Raw genomic sequence first — 17,840 nt, 5'->3', positions numbered from 1 at the left:
TTCTCATCTCAGCCTGATCTTCTGACTGACTTTCTTTCCACTGCCTGACTTGACTTTAAAGCGGGCTTTCATAGATAGAGGAAGCTAAGGTAGGGCGTGTATTCTAATACTACTTGTTTTCTCCGATTAATCTTCTCAATCTCAATACTGATTGTTGGCTTTCGTAACACGATATCAATACTTTTCTCTGGACGTGTAGTCTAACTCTAAATCAAAAACGGAATCTCCGATAGGAATAGATTCTTTCTTACTTCCGGAAGCAGGGTAAATGACAGACTTTCTTCTTTTAAGCCTTAGGGATCCAACTGATGGGAATGAAACTGCAACTTCCAGGCCTCCCTTATCAGATGAAGCTGGGGAATGCACCAAAATAGACTCTAAAGTACTAGCTTTTGCGCTAAGATCTAATATAGGACTAAATAGGATGCTCTTGCAGCTTGCTGCTCTTTCTTCCTCTCTTCTTACCCTCTGCTTTAAAGAATGCGAAGACGTAAAGAAGTCAAACGATTAGGATTTAGTTAGACGTCCTTCAGCCTAACTGGAAGGAGAAAGCTTTGGAAGTAATAAAGACTTACAGCAGGTAGTTAGATTTACTTACACGGGAGCTATAAGGAAAGTTAGAAAGAAGTGTCATTTTGCCTTCGCGTGACCTGCTCAAATGCCCTATGATTCCATTCCCCTTAAGGGGGACGTAAAAATGAATAAATCAAAGATCAGCCTATTTCCCCGCCTCTTGCTCCGGGAGAACTGACTATATAAGAAGCTACTATATCAGCTACTTCCTTTTCAAGGACAGGCCCTCTCTACAATGAGCCTCTTAAGGAGTATATGATCCGTATATGGGGTAGCGAACCCAGCTCATCACCGTTAGAGAGGTAAGGCCCAGGGCGGCGTAGAAGTATAGGATAAGGGTATTATCTTATACCGCTATAAATCACCCACACCACAACGATTAAAATACTATACCATGATGATAACTCCTGTGTCTTCTCTTGCCTATCGTTCACTTCGGTGACTCCAACCCCGTAAAGATGATCTCTTACACTAACCTCTTCCCATGAACTTCCTGAGTCCCTATCTAATAGTAAGCCCCCTCCCATCCTTACTGACTAAGGCTACGGCTCATGCCTAAGAAGGACCTACTGAGGTAGCCAAGCAAGGAAGTGACCAAACACTAAGTCAACCCTGTCGCTATCGGTCGATAAGACTTTCTCTCGCTACGCATTCTTGCAGCTCATTCGCATCCATCCTCCCTCTTCGAGTAAGTTCTCTCAGACTTCTCCTTGCATGGATAAGTGGGCGAGCAAGTGAATACCTATCTATACCTAATATACTCAATCTTCCGAGGTACCCCCTATCGGTGTCAATCCTCTCCCGTAGGCTTGAGAAAGCAGTAAAGAGTAAGGTTTCTGCTGAGTTCGAGTTCAGAGTTGAGCAAGTTGGATAGTTGTCTCTTAGTAGTTAGTAGTCAGTCTCAGTAAGAGTAATAAGTCAAGTAACTCCCCTTGTGAGCTTTCCTCCTTCCTTATATTCAACAAGAAATCCCTCAGGTTGCTGCATATAAATCAGCTCCTCCAAATCACCATGTAGAAAAGCTGTTTTGACATCCAACTGTTCCAACTCCAAGTCAAACATGGCTACCAATGCGAGCAGAACCCGAATGGAACAGTGTTTTACTACAGGTGAGAAAACCTCATTAAAATCTACACCTGGTACCTGACTGTATCCTTTTGCAACTAAGCGAGCCTTATACTTGACTCCTTCATCTCCCGGAGAGGACTCCTTCCTTTTGAAGACCCATTTGCAGCCAACAATTTTCTTGTCTTTAGGCGGTTTAACTAAAACCCATGTTTTATTCCTATGGAGAGACTCCACCTCTGCTCTGGTGAATCTTCTGCATCCTCTGAAGTAGATAGCTGGACTGAATTTGATTGTGAATCATTTTGTGAAGAACTTGTATTCTCCACCTCAAACTCCACCTGCTCACTTGAATTCTTCACACTTGTCTCATCAGAATTAGAAGGCTCCTTCTTCTGATGAAGCATGACTGACTCATCAAACACAACATCTCTACTGATTACTTACAGATTTAGGTGACTTTGGATCAGGGTACCAAACCTTGTATCCTTTTACACCTGCTGGGTAACCAATGAATATGCCTTTTTTGGATCTAGGTTCCAACTTGCCATCATTAACATGAACATATAAAGGACATCCAAATACCCTTAACTCAGAATAATCAGCAGGGTGGCCAGACCATACTTATTCTGGAGTCTTGCAGTCAATAGAAGCATTTGGAGAACGATTCACTAGGTAGCAAGCTGTAGAAGCTGCTTCCGCCCAAAAATCATTGGATAAGCCAGAATTAGATAGCATGCAACGAACTTTCTCCAGTAAAGTTCTATTCATCCGCTCAGCGACACCATTCTGTTGTGGAGTGCCTCTGCAAGATAAGGTGTGGAAGATGCCTAACAATGCCTTCATCTTTACAGAATTTGTGGAAATCACCATCACAAAATTCTAACCTAACCTAAGTGCGAAGGCGTTTAATCTTCTTGCCTGTTTGTTTTTCAACTAAAGCCTTCCACTGCTTAAAAGTGACAAACACATCACTCTTTTTTTCATAAAATAAACCCCTGGAGTAGTCATCAATGAAGGTAAGCATATACCGAGCACCACCTTTTGAAGGAACACGTGCTGGGCCCCAAAGATCAGAATGTATGTAATCAAGAGTACCTTTAGTTCTGTGAAGCCCTGAGTTGAAACTGATTCTCTTTTGCTTGCCAAAGAGACAACGCTCGCAGAACTCCAACTTGGATGTACTCTGACCAGAAAGAAGACCCCTCTTGCTTAACAATGTCAAACCCTTCTCACTCATATGTCCCAGCCTCATATGCCATAGTCTAGTGACTTCTGAATCAGACATGGAGGAAGATACAGCAGCAGTGCCTATAACGGTAGATCCTTGTAACACGTATTAAACCATTAGGGGGCTACCAACTTGATGAGCTTTCATCACAACTGGAGCGCCTTTTACAACCTTTAAAACACCATCACCGCCAACAGACAACCACCGAGATCCAATGTGGTCAACGAAATAAGGTTCTTTGACATATCTGGAACATGCCGCACCTCAGTAAAAGTTCTTACTACAACGTCGTGCATCTTGATTTTGACAGAACCAATGCCAGAAACACAGCAGGATTGATCATTACCTATCAACTCACTTCTGAGCTTCCTCTCCTTTCAGTCTTGCTGAGAGAATCTTACCTCTAGTGTACTGCTCCCCTAACAGCTCATTAGTTTGATTAGTTTCATTCTTTGCTTTCAACTCATACGCTTCTTCCATTGGCTTTCATCTCTTTCGGGTAAAGGCTTATATCTAATCCAGTTTGATGCTTTCAGCGCAGGAGCGTTAAGCCCTCTCCTTTACTTATCGAATAGGGGCGAGTAGCGAGATCGAAGAGCAAAGAATCAAGTCAGTCTTTGCCCTTTTCCTTTGGAAGCTGCTTTCCTCCTTTCCTGCTTTAGTGTCTTGCTAGCCATTCCATTTCAATGTCTTACGCATAGTGGCATGCTCTGTAGACGGAGTAAGAAAGATTCAAGGAGCGCAGGGCGATCTGCTTTTAGGACTGAGCTCTCTCGCTTTCTTAAGGAATTTCTAGAGTCATATGGGATGGCTATGCTTTTCATGGGTTCAAATCTTTTCTTTGGTTCGTTGGGCTCGGTTGCTCTTCTTTCTATGGTTAGCAGTAAATGAGACTGGGAGTTGGATTTCATTTCCTTTATGACTTTCGCTCCCCTTAAAGAAGGCAGAACTCAACACGGCAGGTAGCGAAGTGACTTCCGGATCTGGATTAACTGATTGAGGAGTCTTCCCGGAGAAAAGGCACCGATCTGACTTATTTAGAAAGCTAGAACGGAGAGGGAACACCCGGTTAAATATGGTTTGCTGGTACAGAATCCGTTGCTATTGTACTTGGCAAGTAAGCCCAGAAGGAAGAAGTCGTAGCTGCTACCGCTACGTGGGCTTCTTCTTCTTAGTCTGCTCGAAGGGAAGGTCAGTAAGAGTAGATAGAATAGAGTATGACATAACCAGAAAGTCTGTGGTATCTTTAGCCAATGTCTGTGATTCTAGAACAAAAGAATTCAACTAAAGTAGAGGATAGGATGCAGCAGAGGTTGTACTTTCTCTTCCCAGGTATGGGCGGGGGGAAAAGCAATTCTAGCATCAGCATGGATTGACCAGAGACTGGGAGTAGTCGTCATCTTTGTCCATAGTAGTCATCCAGCCAGCAAGGGAAAGACCACTTAGCGCAGTGGAATAGGAAAGAGAGCGTCGAGCACAGCTTTCGTGTCACCAGCAATCCTTTTTCGTTTATTGGGAGACTGAAAAAGGCTTTGTCAAGCAGGCATGATTGTCGCGTCGATCGACAGTTGAGAAATCCTATCTCCGGGGCCCTCACTTTAGGCTATCTTTCACCGTTGACAGACATGGTTCAACGTGACAGGTACGGTTCCTCAATCAATAGATGACTCAAGGTTGTTGTTTTCAATCTGGTATGGGGAAGGATGACAGAGCTTTCGATTAAACATTTGTGTGGGTCTAGCTTGAGAATTGCCCTTTCTTTCTCATCTCGATCTGGGTAAGGCTTCACTACTCGTTCGCTTGAGGGGTTCAGTTGTTAGTTGGACTAGCCCCTCCCCTCTTTCTTTTTTTAAGTCATTAGCCCCCAGATTAAAGACTGGGCAGTCACCTTTCTCTTAGAGAAAAGATAGGTTCAAAGCCCTCTCCTAAGAGTCGAGATCTCCCCAGTGTGAAACTAAAGGAGGGTTCCTACCAACCTATTCATTGTCGACAGGCGAAAGGAGAAACTCAATTGAATTATTCTGTCATCTGAGTTCGGTCCCTTGCTAAGTGGTTATAGGTTTAACTACCTGCAGGCAGGCAAGGAAATTTATTGTTCCCCCTCCTTTGTCACAAGCCTCGACCGATGTCGCATTATCTATGGGAGGTGCAGACGAGGAGTTTTTCCAATCCTATTAATCTGGTTAAGCATAGGAACTCCGTGGTCAGCACTTTACCCGGATAGCTTCCACTCTGGACTAGCCTCGTCGAGGCGAAAGGTTGTGCTCTTATCGAGAGCCCCTCGGTCACCCAAGGAATTGTCTATCCTTTCTAAGCCTTCTGGCGATGCGAATTCAGAGATTGTGAGCTACCAATTCACACCCGAGCGCGAATTTCGATCTATCTGTACCCTGGCTTATAAATCTGCACAGGTTGTGGGACTTGAAGCCCCAATGTTGATTTATTATGGCTCTTGCGGTCTCCTCACCTAGCCGAAACCTTACCCTCTCTTTCAGAGAAGCCCATGGCACCGAGGTGACGAACTGTGACCACTCTCTCACTAACAGGAGTGGCAAGTCTCTTTCTTCCGGGCTTCATCAACGGGGAAAGACGTATCGATGCCTCTTTGGAGGTGCGTGATTAGCGTAGGCTATCCCCCTCGTGAGTGTTGAGCGGCTACTTTGACTTTCCCATCCTCCTGGAGAAGTCACCGAAGGCGAAGACCATCGGCTCGATGGTAGCAAAAGAGGACCATTCCTATCTACCTACCCCGTAGAAGATAAGATGGACGCGGTCAGCGCCGATAGCTTTGGCGCATTGATTCCCCATAACGAATAGGCTAGCAGGTTCCCCGATCTTTCTTCTGTCCCAGCCGTTAGGTTAGGTCTCCGGGACTAGGTGAGGAAACGTCTCTTGGAGAGTAGAGATTTCCCACCCCAGCCAGCAGGGGTTTGACATCGAGGATGTCGCTCTTAATCCTAGGCTACGGCCGGGGAAGATTCAAGAACCGAATCTGAGAGATTCTTAGCGGAGGACGTGAATAGATCTGTTTGTTCTAAGGCTTAGAGTCCTTTGTGACTACTTTATTCGTTATTGTCGAGGAAAGAAAGTCATGCGAAAAGAGTGAACCTCTTGGTAGAGCTCTTCTTCCCTCACCCGGTAGCGAGATCGGTTATTTCCGGCGTTACCGGTCGAAATAAGGTTGATTTGCTCCGGGATGGTTACGTATATAAGTACAAGGAAGAGATGTCACGTATAGAAAGAAGAATGTGAGGCTCTCGAGTGTGACTCTAGCAAAGGAACTCAAACGCTATGCTGTCACTCCGCGTTAGGAAACTTTCTTTCTTATTAGAAAGGGAAGGCCTGTGTTCCCCTATCTTATAGGGCTAAAATGGGGAAACTCATTATGGCAGGGTGTTGTCCGTTCCAGACTTTATTACTTTATTTGAAGCTGGCATCGAGTGCCTGCCTCACATGCGACCTTCAGGTCTCTAAGGAAAGAGGACATACTCCCCGATTCTCGGGGGATACGCGTTGCGGATTGGTTGCGTCTATGCTTCTAATCGCAAAATTCGGTTAGTATTGCAAGATGAAGTTAGTGTGCCGGCCCTACGGCCCTAGCAACTTTCCTTCCTCCCGCTGAAGATATAGGCCTAGTCAGACAATATTAAGACTAATATAAGGCTTTCCCTAGCTTCGTATCTACGGACTTTCTTGCAAGAGCAATCTCAAGACTAATGTAGACGGGTATCAACTAAATAGCTAGACTTTGTTTTCCCGGCAGTTTATAATGCCAGAATTAGTCATTAGTCAAGGACTGAGGAAGTTTAGTTTAGGTCCTCCTTCTGTGTCCTATCCTTCCTTGCGGATTCCCGGTTTCTGAAGGAATAGCGGGCCCCTGTCTCCAGCTCCGGGAGTTATCGGTCAGCTTCAATGTAGGAAATGCTAAAAGCTACTCCCTGCGGAATCCCGACTTGGAATACTACCTTTCGAAAACAGGGGGAATTGCTTTTCTTTTGAGGAAAGGGATGAATAGGTGGCCTAAGACAAATCGAATGAGAATAAAGTGCGCTTCCCGCCGTAAAGGCCTTTCTTGATCGAAAGTCCCAAAAATGGGTATACGCCTTAAAATGAAAAGAGACATAGACCAATCATGTGCAGGGCGAAGCAAAGCTTGTTGAAAAGCATTCGGGAAAGCGAAAACTCAGCACCCTACTTGATAACAGACTAAGGACAGACGGGGGAATGGGATAACTAACTACGACGGCTGGACCATAGAAGACTGGAAGATACTTGGAAGGCTTACAAGCCTAGATGGACAACAGCTTAAGCGATACGGATATGGTGATAGACCGGCGAACACATGAACTACCTCTAATTCACCTACCACCTATTCATCCCTTTACTCAAAACTAAAGAATGATTGGGTAGATCGACATAAGAGAGGGCGTCAAATATACCTCTTTCAAACGTCCCCTTGGGCTTCGCTTCTTTCACGCATCTTGAAGGCTGATTTCTGGTGTCGGTACCCTGGACCATAAGTAGAATGTTATACTTTAACCAGCTATGACAGGTTTTCGGTAACCTTAGCCGAACTCGGGTGACTGAAGGAAGCAGAGGACTTAAAGAAGGGCCGGGTGTGGCTTTATAGATGTTGATTGAGAAATCCATCTCGGAGTTGAAAGGGTTGGTGTGGCCAGAAGTGAGAACTCCTTGAAGAGCTTCTTCTTGTTCGCAGCTAATCGTTTTGTCATACTTTACTTTTTTATGAGTCTTCCCCTGTCCTCCCGAGCTGGGATAAGTCAGGAATGGAAGTCAGGGATTGGAACGACTGATTCTCTCTTGGGCTTCCACTCTCCTTCTGGGAAGTCCCCTTCTCTTTTTACCCTATCTTTAGGCATTAAGAAAGAAGGGAGTTCTTTCCCTATATCTTCATCAGCTCACCATTGAATAAGAAACAATTTTTGAGTATGTCATGGAAATCCAGGCTTTGTAGCTAGGCAGCAACTCTCTAGCTTCCAGCTCTTCTTCCTTCTCTGACTCTTCCGGTTAAGGTAAGGAACCTTGAATCCTGGAACCCTTCCAAATGTTCTTACTGGTTAACCACCGTTTAACAAACCAGATAGGGAATCATTAACATGAGGTTCTGAATACGCATTTTTATGGCCTACAGTTCCCTTTAAGACGTCTTCAGGTACTCATGCGGCTGATTACCTATATGACGTCGTTAAACGGAGGAAAAAGGCCCCTACCCTAACATAACAGCTGTTGAAGGAATAGATGCTGTTCTTGCTTGAGTTGAATCAGCCAAGACTTCCATTCTTTGTAGAGGGAGGAAGAATACGCTCTTTGAAGGCTATTCCCGACATCCTATCATCCGTACTAAACTAAGGCTCACCAGGAGAGAGATGCCCAAAGATCTTCATAAGGGGAATTGCTGCCCCTGCCCTTTTAGAGATAGAGGAAGAGAAGGAAAAGGTATAAGAAAAGAAAAAAGAAGAAGCTCGTACCTCCCTCCTCTACCTGTCTTGGCCCTAGTCGATGGGAGGCTAGCGTGCCAGTTGTTGGCCGACCCCTATCTTTTCTTCTCGTTTGTTTGGGCCATTGGCCTGTTCTCCGATGTAAATTCTCTCAGGTTTAGTTAAATTGCGAATAGGTTGAGCTGCTTATCGATCCTGCACCTCGTTTTGGTCAAAAGTCTTGACGCTTCCGTTAGAACTCAATTCTTGTGCTGGTTGGTCTTCAAACGGCCGTCAAAGAAAGAGTGATAAGAGTTGAAACCTCTCTCTCTCTGACATCCACCAAGCCATTAAGCCAGTGTAGAACATGGGCTGCTGGACAGAGTGCTTCCCGATGAGATCCTTTGAGACTGAATGCTTTGAGTTGGGTTCCTTTCAAAAGCTTGAAGTGAAAGTCGGGAAATAGCTAAATTAACCCTAAACTTGCTTTCGTTTTTGCTTAATGGTATATAGGTGAACCTGAACCAGGTCGAATCTTTTCTCTTCCTGACCCCGACCCTGAAGTAAGGTCGGTACTAGGAATCCATCAATATCCATCCGGGGATAAAGATAGAATCAATGCGGCGAGCAGTCCACTGATTATTAGAGTCTCGGGACTGCCTTCCACCACTTTTTTGAAAAAGGAAAGGAGAATATCAAGTATCCTTGGATTCCAAGGGGCCTTTCACAGAGGACATCCTTCTATACCCGTCCCACTCTCCGGTAAGCGCACAACAAAGAGGGACAGCTGGTGGAAAGGAGCAATCGGGGGGGACTCAATCTCCCAATTGTTCTCTCTTCATGCCTTATATATATGCAGGACAAGAAGGAAAATCTTCAAGATGACATCTGGGACTTAAGGAATCGAATAGGCAGCTAGACTTTGCCTGCTTTCCGGCTTAGACTTATTTAGTGAAGTATGCCAGTTTGCTAACTCTAAGTCCTTGCTTTGACTCTGCCTCTTTGGACTCACTAGCCCCCTAATGGTTTAGGCAGCAAGCGCCCTTACCTTATGGAGCCTAGCCCGGCAGCAGCCCTTTTCTCATCCTTTCTGGGACCATTCCGCAGTGCCTGAGAAGGTCGAGTAATTCTAATTGCGAAGTTCGTTCTCGATTAGTCATGTGCGGAGGGAGAGAACGGTGCAATTGCCCCAGACCAAGTCTCATCCCCCTACTCCAAAGGGCTTCACACTCTGGGAGTTCCTTCTACTTGACCAGCTTATTCGGATTTGAATTACCAGCCCCCTATAGGTATTGTCTTCCAATCAGTGGGTTCATGTCGCACAGAAAGCGAGACCTGAGAAGGAGGCTGTAGGAGAGAGAGAGTCCAGCATAACTGAAATCATCTAAGCTGACAAGGACCCAGAAAAGGAGGATGCTGAGGAAGAAGGCGGTTTCGGGCTTTATGCTATAGGCGCTACGTGTACACCGCCACGTCGAGACTCTCTTTCGAAAGTGAGATCACCACCGGCTTGTTTCAGAGTGAGGGATCACTCCTAAAAGCAACCTTTCACTTATATGAAGTTCTTAAGGGACCCCTTTAGAAATAGGGGGCGTTAGCTTGGGCTCGGTTAGATTTACTTGAAGTAAAGGGAAAAGGGAAGAGACTAGTCATTAAAAAAAGAATCATACTGATGAGTTCCTATCCGATGCCCTCTTATCTTCCCTGTTTATAAGCTTTCATCTCAATTGGCTTCGTGTTCGGGAGACATGGGAAAAGCCTCGTTTCCGGCAATGTGAACCTTCCCGGCTCGTATGATTCCATCGGGTGAATTAATAACTAGATAATCCATCCAATACTAATCACTAACCTGTCTGGGACTCCTGTCTTGAGGAATAAAAGGGGTTGTTGGATTTTTCTCTAAGGTTTCTAAACCTTAAACTATTCCTGAAGCTAGGAGTTGCGAAGCCATAAGTCAGGGAGTTCGGAGTTATAGGCATTGGGTTACAGAGTGTTCTTGCTCCAGGTTGTTAACTCAGGTGTCCGGTTAAGAGTTCTGACAGGGGACTCCGGGTGTAAGAGTTCGAGGAGGTTTAGCCTTGGTCTGGCTACATAAGGATCAGGTACTCAAAATGCAAGAGACTCCTGTAAGTTTGAAACCCGTACTTGTGAAAGTATGCCTTAGTAAGGTAAGGAGTTGCCGTCCTCAATGGAAAAGAAGTGGGAGATAGAGAAAAGGTTTAGAAGAAGACAGAATCTGGCTAGCTTGTAAGCGGGGGAGCATGAAGGGAGTAGGGCGTTCTAGTAAGACTTCTTTCCCTCCTTGCACTGGGTTCGGCCTCTGTTCCTCTCCCGTTGGTCGAGTTACTTCGTTCCTTGCTGTGCGGGGTCTAGTTCAACCTCGTGCTGGGTAATCTATTACGATAACATTAGCCCTTCTGTCAAGACTATAAAAAAGTATTGATTTGATCGATCCCTTCGTACCAAGTCAAGACTCATTACTTTCTCCAAGAGCCCTAATCTAATAGGGGAGGATGGTGCTTATAGGGTCTTAAGTAAGTTAATTAGTGTCACAAGTACGGTTGTAGGGAAAGAGTTAATCGAGTTAGTCTTGTTTAACCTGCTTCTTAAGTTAGAGGCACAAGTAAGGTATGAAAGAGTATGAGTTAGTAACGAGTGGGAGCTAGCCCTAAAAGAAAGTAGGGAGAAGACAAGATCGGTCCCAAGCAAGTAAGGTATAGAGTTATCTCCCGAGCTATGAGTTAATACTTGATAGGAGTTAAGAATAGAGTTACGGACTAAGCCCGAACGAGAGAATCCTAGATCTGTCACAAGGTAAGTGAGTAAAATAGCAACTAATAGAGTTCTTGCCCTTGTTGTTAAAAGATGAGTTGATCTCATGAGCTAAGCTCGACCCCTTCCTAACTAAGAGGGATAGGGGAAGAGAACAAAGACATGAACTGACTCCCGAGCTTTCTTCTTTAAATGAATCCTATCACCGGTCTTGTCTTAAGGCAGTTGGAGAGCGAAGAGCTGCACCTATTTCTAAGCCAGTTTCAGCTGTAGTTTTCACTCCTGCTTTAACTGAATTGGAAAGGAGAGTTAATGTTGTTGGAGTTGTTGAGGATGTCACCGATAGGAGCGACCCCTATCCAGAGAAGGGAAAGAAGCAAAGCTTGAAGTTTATGTTGCCTATTCTCTTAGGTCACGAACCCCGAGAAGACTATTATTGCATGAGTTGGGTAAGCAATAGAGTAGTTACGAGCTCCTAGTTAGGACTTTGACTGCTTTAGCATCCTCTGGAGATGCTGCTTTCAATCTTGTTTGAGCTAGCTTGGTAGCACCTCTGCCTTTGGTTCGTTCATCTGCTTGCTTGATTATTGCTTTTGATGCTAAGGTGTCTTCAAGTAGGGTATTTGAGTTAGTAGCTGAAGATCGGTCAGCAGTAAGGTATGAAAGAGCAGCTAGGCCCTATTAGATAGATAGTTAGGGCATGTGTTAACAACTGCTTTCACTGACTACTTAAAGTAATGGATCGGTCACAAGCACGTTATAGAGTCTCTGTCCTTTCCTGTTGTTTCACCAGCTGTAACTGCTTTGTTTGTTGTTGAACTCACGAAAAATATCATAAAGTAGAAGTCTTGACTCTAATAGGCCACAAGCAAGGGTAGCTAATGAGCTATTGAGTTAAGGAGTTCTCTCCCGCTAACTGACTCATACCTCAAGGGACACGATCGAACAAGCATTAGTTTAGTTAGGTTCGTAACCGGGTAAGAGAGAGTTACGTAATTGGTTGTTAAGTGAGTGAATTCAACAAGTTAAGAAGGAAGCGATGCTTAAGGGTTTTTCCTCGGACTCTTTACTTTCAACAAGAGCCTAAGGTAAGGGTTGTTATCGAGCTAAGGGAGTTAAGGAGTTAGTTGGTTTGAGTTAAGAGCTTATGAGTAAGGTAATCGGTCACAGGCCGGGTATGAGCTAAGAGTTATGAGTTAGGAGTTGCTGGAGTAGGGGATAGGGCTAAACCCGAGAGTTAGAGCAGCCGAGCTAGCCAGGGTTAAAGAGAGACCCCTAATAGAGGGAGCTGTTAAGAGTTAATAGAGTCTCACGCATACTTTAACTTATTACTTTGATAACCTTATGCCACTAAGTTAGTTAAGAGTCAAGATGTTAATGAAGTTCTTCAATCAGGAGTTGGAGTTATTTCTAAGCTAACCCGAAGGGAGTACTTTCTTACTGCGTTAACTGACCCATTGATTGCTCTCGAAGGGAAGTGAGGGCATATCTAGTCGATAGGCCTGAACGGTTAAGGAGTGAGTTAAGGTATTGAATTATGCCACAAGTAAGGGAAGCCCAAGAGAAAGAGGTAATAGAGTTATGTCACAAGTAGGGAAAGGAAAGAGAGTTCATGGTGTTAACTCCCCTTTCACTGACTCTAGAAGAACTTCATACACAGTAAAGAAAGGACTCCTTAAGCTAGCTACAGAAGTTCTCTAATTGACTCCTTAATGAGCTTATATAGAGTTACGTAATAGTAGTAAGTGAGAATAGAAAGGTAAGCTCGCTACTGATCCAGACAAATATTCATAATCTCCGTGAATGGGCGGAGAGACTAAGAGAAGACAAAAGGCTTCTAAAGCCCCTCATTAAGCCTCAAAGGTAGGGTAGTCTGTCTGCCGTATTATGGAGCACCGACTAAGGGATGGGGGGAACACTACCGATCCCGAGTGCCCTATCACTAGTGATTACTCCCGATCCGAAGCACCCCTTTTCTACATAGATAGATCCGCAAAAGGAAATCTTCTTTTATCTTATGGGTAGGCCCCATTATTGAGACATCCTGGAAGGGAAAGGGAAGGTAGTACCGTAATTCCAAAGAAAGTCAGATGTCTGTCTAATAGGCTTTTAGGCTAATATGGTGGATTTTTTGACTATATAGTCTTGCTTACATGGAGTCATCATAGATATTCTGTCATATTAATGTCGCCCTAGACAACCTCTCTGCTGTGTCCAAAGATGCGAGAGCCGTGGCACTGCGGATAACTCCAAGGTCTATACTCTTTTTTCCTCGGGTTCCTACCATCATAGCTGCCTTATCAGGGACTGCAGTTGCTTGTAAGGATCACTTGGATTGCTACCCCTTTGATGAAGGCGCCATCCATCCGGTCATCAAACTCTTCGACTAAAGGTGGACAAAGAAGCTTCCTTGGGATGAGCTTCTAGCAGACTTCGTCCAGTCAAGCACTCGTGGTGTGGCTCCAGCTTACAGAGTAAATCCAGCGGAAGCTCCTTCTTCTATGAAGTGCCAGGACAGAGATATAGGGTAGGTTTCAGGGCTCGAAAGGCAGCAAAGGGTGGATTCGATACTAGTATCGGATCGGTAGCGTAACTTAAAGAGAAAGCCTTTTATCTATCCTGCCCTATCCTGTTTAAGGCCCCCCCTTATTTTTCTCATTCAGGCTAAAGCGGAATTAGTTTCAGCTGACGAATCTGTTGATGTTGAAGAAAAAGCAGAATCGGCAAAATCTACATTAGCTGCTGAAGCCGAATCGGACTCAGAAGTAGGAGACGGGCTCGAAGGTCTGCTGAGCTGAGGTCTCGAAGATGCGGGAAAGGCGGGCGCCCTCTAAGTTGACCACTCGGGAGTCGGGAATTCATTCACCGATAATATAATATGGTAGTGTAGTCCGGAACTTCACTGTGAGATACGATACGGAATTAGAATTATGTTCCAGTTCGACTAAAAATACGCTATCTTGTCCTCTCCTCCTCGTTAGGGTTAGGGAAGGACCTGACCTCGAAACTAGAACTATACTTTTTTTCAGGTGATATTGGATTGGATAGAACCTGAAAGAAGTCATACTGGATACCACTGGTTAAAGAAACTCTCCACACGTGGGCCCTTACCTGTTGAGATGAAGTGTAAGCCTCAAGTACTATTCGCAGGTTCTTCATTTAGAGGGGGAAAACAGCTTCTCTACCATACTTGTCTTTCCTGTCCTGCGGAATACGTTTCTCGGGGTACACAAGTCCTATCGCTTAGAGATAGCTTTCTTTCGAGCTTTCACTAGAACTTGTTTTTGGCACTTGCTTTAGAACAGGCACTGAGACTGGAAACCAAGAGGCGGGAAACTTGCTTACTCTCTTCCTTCCCATCCTATCTCACGAATTGGATTCGAACCAATATCTCCGGAAACTTTCCTTTTAGTAGATCGTGAGTTATCTGTCGTCCTCCTCATTATAGTCCTCCTAAAATCAAGAGCATTTCGTCGGAAAACATCCTGTCTTTTTACCTGAGTCGTCCTATGCATAGTAAGTACTATAGCCCCAATCATGGCTACTAATAAAATTAGACTAGGAACCAAAAACCAGACGAAATAGTAGGTGTAAAGTAAATTGCCCAATGTTTCCAAATTAGTCCAACTTCGTACCTTTCCGGCATAAACCGTATATCTCAGAGAGGTCGTATTTCTTTGGGTTGGTAGTAATGGAATGGTTTCATTATCTAAAATGAAGAACATTTCCCACCAAAGGATCAGTCCAATAATACCACTAACTGGTAAATAGCGCAATACTTCTTCGTGAATCTCCGCAATTTGAATATGGAACATCATAACAACGAATAGGAATGAAACGGCTATAGCTCCTATATGAACTACTGGGAAGATCATAGCGGAGAAGTCGAGACCTAACAAAAGAAGTAAACCTGAAGTGTCGCGAAAGACTAGGATGGGAAACAAAACGGAATGTACCGGATTTTTAGCACGTGAAACCATCAAACCAGAGACCAAAGCAGGGCTCGACAAAACAGAAAGTATCATGGTACGTCGTCCGTCCTTCCCTGAAATGGAACTTTCATGCTGGAGCAAGAACTAGCATGAAAGTCGATCTATTACGACCTACGCGGTTGTTCGTATTTCATTTTCCCCTTTCTTCGAAAGCACTCACTGAGTTACTTAGATCCACAGTACTAAAGCTGCTCCCTCTCCCAATCGTGGATGCGGACACTTAATTCATCATGGAGTTTGGAATCCCTATGGATTCACTCTTCCTTTTGAGCTAGGGCCAACCGCTATGAGCTGAAAACAAACCCTTTCATTCAGGAGGAGTGGGAAATTCATTCTATGACTAGGATTCTATCTCGCTTTTATTCAATTATAAAAAAATAACAAACAAAAAAGAAAGTTTGATGGAGATTTGTAGCATCATTCAAGTAAATACAGATTGAGATCGTAGAAACATGAGCTTGTGATATAGCTACGCCTAATTCCAGACCGGTTAATGCAAGAACTAAACTTAAAGGACCAAGATCTCCTATGAAATAGAAAAGATCATTCATACATAGCATAGTCCAAGCGGACCCACTTAAAATCTTTACTGAACTATGACCGGCCATCATATTAGCAAATAAACGTATTCCTGAGCTTAATGCGCGAAAACTATGAGGGATTAGCTCAAGGAGTACTAAAAAAGGTGCTAACGGCAGTGGGACTCCTGCGGGTAATGAGAAGCTTAAAAAATGAAGCCCATTTCTTTGAAATCCCACTAGAGTAATGCCAATAAAAATGGAAAATGAGAGACCCAAAGTAATGAGAAAATGACTTGTAACTGTGAAGCTATAAGGTATCATACCCTGGAGATTACAAAATAACGAAAAAGTAAAAGTGACCGAGATGCAAGGGAAAAACTTTTGTTTCACATTTCCGGAAAGACCACCTATTTGTTCGTTTACCAGGTTCGGCACGAAATCATAAATAAGCTCTACCAAGGATTGCCAAGCATTGGGTACTGACTTTCCTCCGCCCTTTTTAGTAACCAAATGAAACAGCAGGAAGACCAAACCGAGAGTTAGCAGCATAAAGAAAGCGGGATTTGTGAATGAGATATACAAGTATCCTACCCTCATATCAAGAAATGACTTAATGGCAAATTGATCAAGGGGGCTGTGGGGAACATCTTGCGCTAGATCCAGGGCATCCTTAACTGGAGAACCCGAAGGCGAAGAAGGGTCAGATGGGCCGTGGGTGGGACCAATAGGCCGTTCCCACGGGGTTATCACCAACCCGTCTTTCCAAGTTATTTTAAATGTCATGGGCTTCTGTAATCTTTCATTTATCTGGATAATCCTATAAGCGTGCCAAGTGTTTACGCTTACGTAAAAACAGAAGCAAAAGCCAAGCACAAAAATCTCTGACATGGTCTTGATTGAGAAAAAATGATTCCCTCCATACAGACTGAACCAGGTATGGTTAAAAGCAAGCCTGTAGGAGTTGTGAATGAAGAACAAAACGGAGATGTGCTTTGTTGTTGACCAAAGAAAAACATGGGAGTCGAAAGGCGGTCGAGTTAAGTGAAGACTGACTACAATTCAATCACTGCACACTTTCTATATCTCTCTTTCCTCAAAGACAGTTCCATTCGATCTTAGCCAATCTAAGATTACCGACTCTCCGACCCCATTTCGGTGCACTATTGGAGTTTAGGTCTGCCACTTTTTCAATCGAAAATGAAAGCTGTCAAGATCAGAGCGTACTGCTCTATCTATGTAATTTCTTTCAAGAGCTCAGATAAATAATATTAGCATAAGGACTACAAAAAGTTTATAACTCTTACATATGAATGTAACAGCTTAGAATAAGCCAAGAGCTGATAGTGATAGGCTTAGAGCTCACTTCACACCAACAGAATTGTCAGCCCCCTCAGCTTGAAAACTCCTATCTACATCAAGATCTGGCCCTGCTCTCTGGTGATGTTCGCCCATTCTGTGGCACCCACACAAAAAGAAAGATAGGCAAATAGCGTACAAAGAGGATCCGCCTCTCTAATTCACTTGGCAAAAGACATCCAATCCCAGGGAACAAGTCAGACTGAGTTCAATTAATCCCGTCCTTCCTTCAGCTTACGGGGATGGAGTTGAAGAAGGAGATGAGCTACCTAGACCTTTGTATGTATGGGTCTCGGCAATTGAAGAGAGAAGATAGGAAAAAGACAAAGCGAAAAAAAAGGCTGCTTAGCCTTCAAGTTAAGGGCGAAGTTCACTCGGAAAGGCTTTTTTTTACAATGAACCAAGCAGATAGAGAGATCTGGCATATAGAACCGGAACAGAGTCACTGCAATAATTCCAGGCTAGGTTGATAGAGAAGCATAGATTGTTCACTATGAACAGCGATATCGCTTGCTATCTTGTCGTTCCTCTAACTGCCTTCTTAAGTGGATTGTGAGAGGTAAGTTTCAATCTGGTGGAAGGAAAGTGAAAAAGAAAAAAGGAAGATAACAAGAATAAGAACAGAGCCGAACATAGGAGCTCTCGTTTAGCAAAAGTTAGATTATGCTTGACTTGTCTTTTACGTCATATGCTTTCCTCTTTTTAGTAAAAAAGGGGTTCACCTAGGATCATACTATAGGAAACTTTGATCGAAATGTCAGGTCAGTTAGAATTGAATAGTCCACTAGTACCAAACTAAGGTGCAGACAGATAGTAAAATTCCAGTCATGCCAGTAAGGCCAGGAGATTCTTCCGTTAGAAGGGCAGATAAGCCAGTGAAAGTGAATGGCTG

At 44.0% G+C, this 17,840-nt stretch overlaps 1 protein-coding gene across 1 annotated transcript; it reads right to left on the bottom strand.

The window, feature by feature from the left end:
* Positions 1-7,259: 7,259 nt before the first annotated feature.
* LOC112754620 (NADH-ubiquinone oxidoreductase chain 6) lies at positions 7,260-15,104 on the bottom strand. Its single transcript, XM_025802320.3, has one exon. The coding sequence runs from the start codon at positions 15,102-15,104 to the stop codon at positions 14,421-14,423; it is 684 nt and encodes a 227-aa protein (XP_025658105.2). The 3' UTR covers positions 7,260-14,420.
* Positions 15,105-17,840: the final 2,736 nt, after the last annotated feature.

Source organism: Arachis hypogaea, unplaced genomic scaffold (assembly GCF_003086295.3).
Source record: "Arachis hypogaea cultivar Tifrunner unplaced genomic scaffold, arahy.Tifrunner.gnm2.J5K5 arahy.Tifrunner.gnm2.scaffold_22, whole genome shotgun sequence".
Classification (NCBI taxonomy): Eukaryota; Viridiplantae; Streptophyta; class Magnoliopsida; order Fabales; family Fabaceae; genus Arachis; species Arachis hypogaea.
This window is presented reverse-complemented; position numbering and strand designations above follow the sequence as displayed.

Excerpts from the sequence above, each read along its gene's own strand:
- LOC112754620 (XM_025802320.3), bottom strand. The coding sequence starts at position 15,104 with ATGATACTTTCTGTTTTGTCGAGCCCTGCTTTGGTCTCTGGTTTGATG.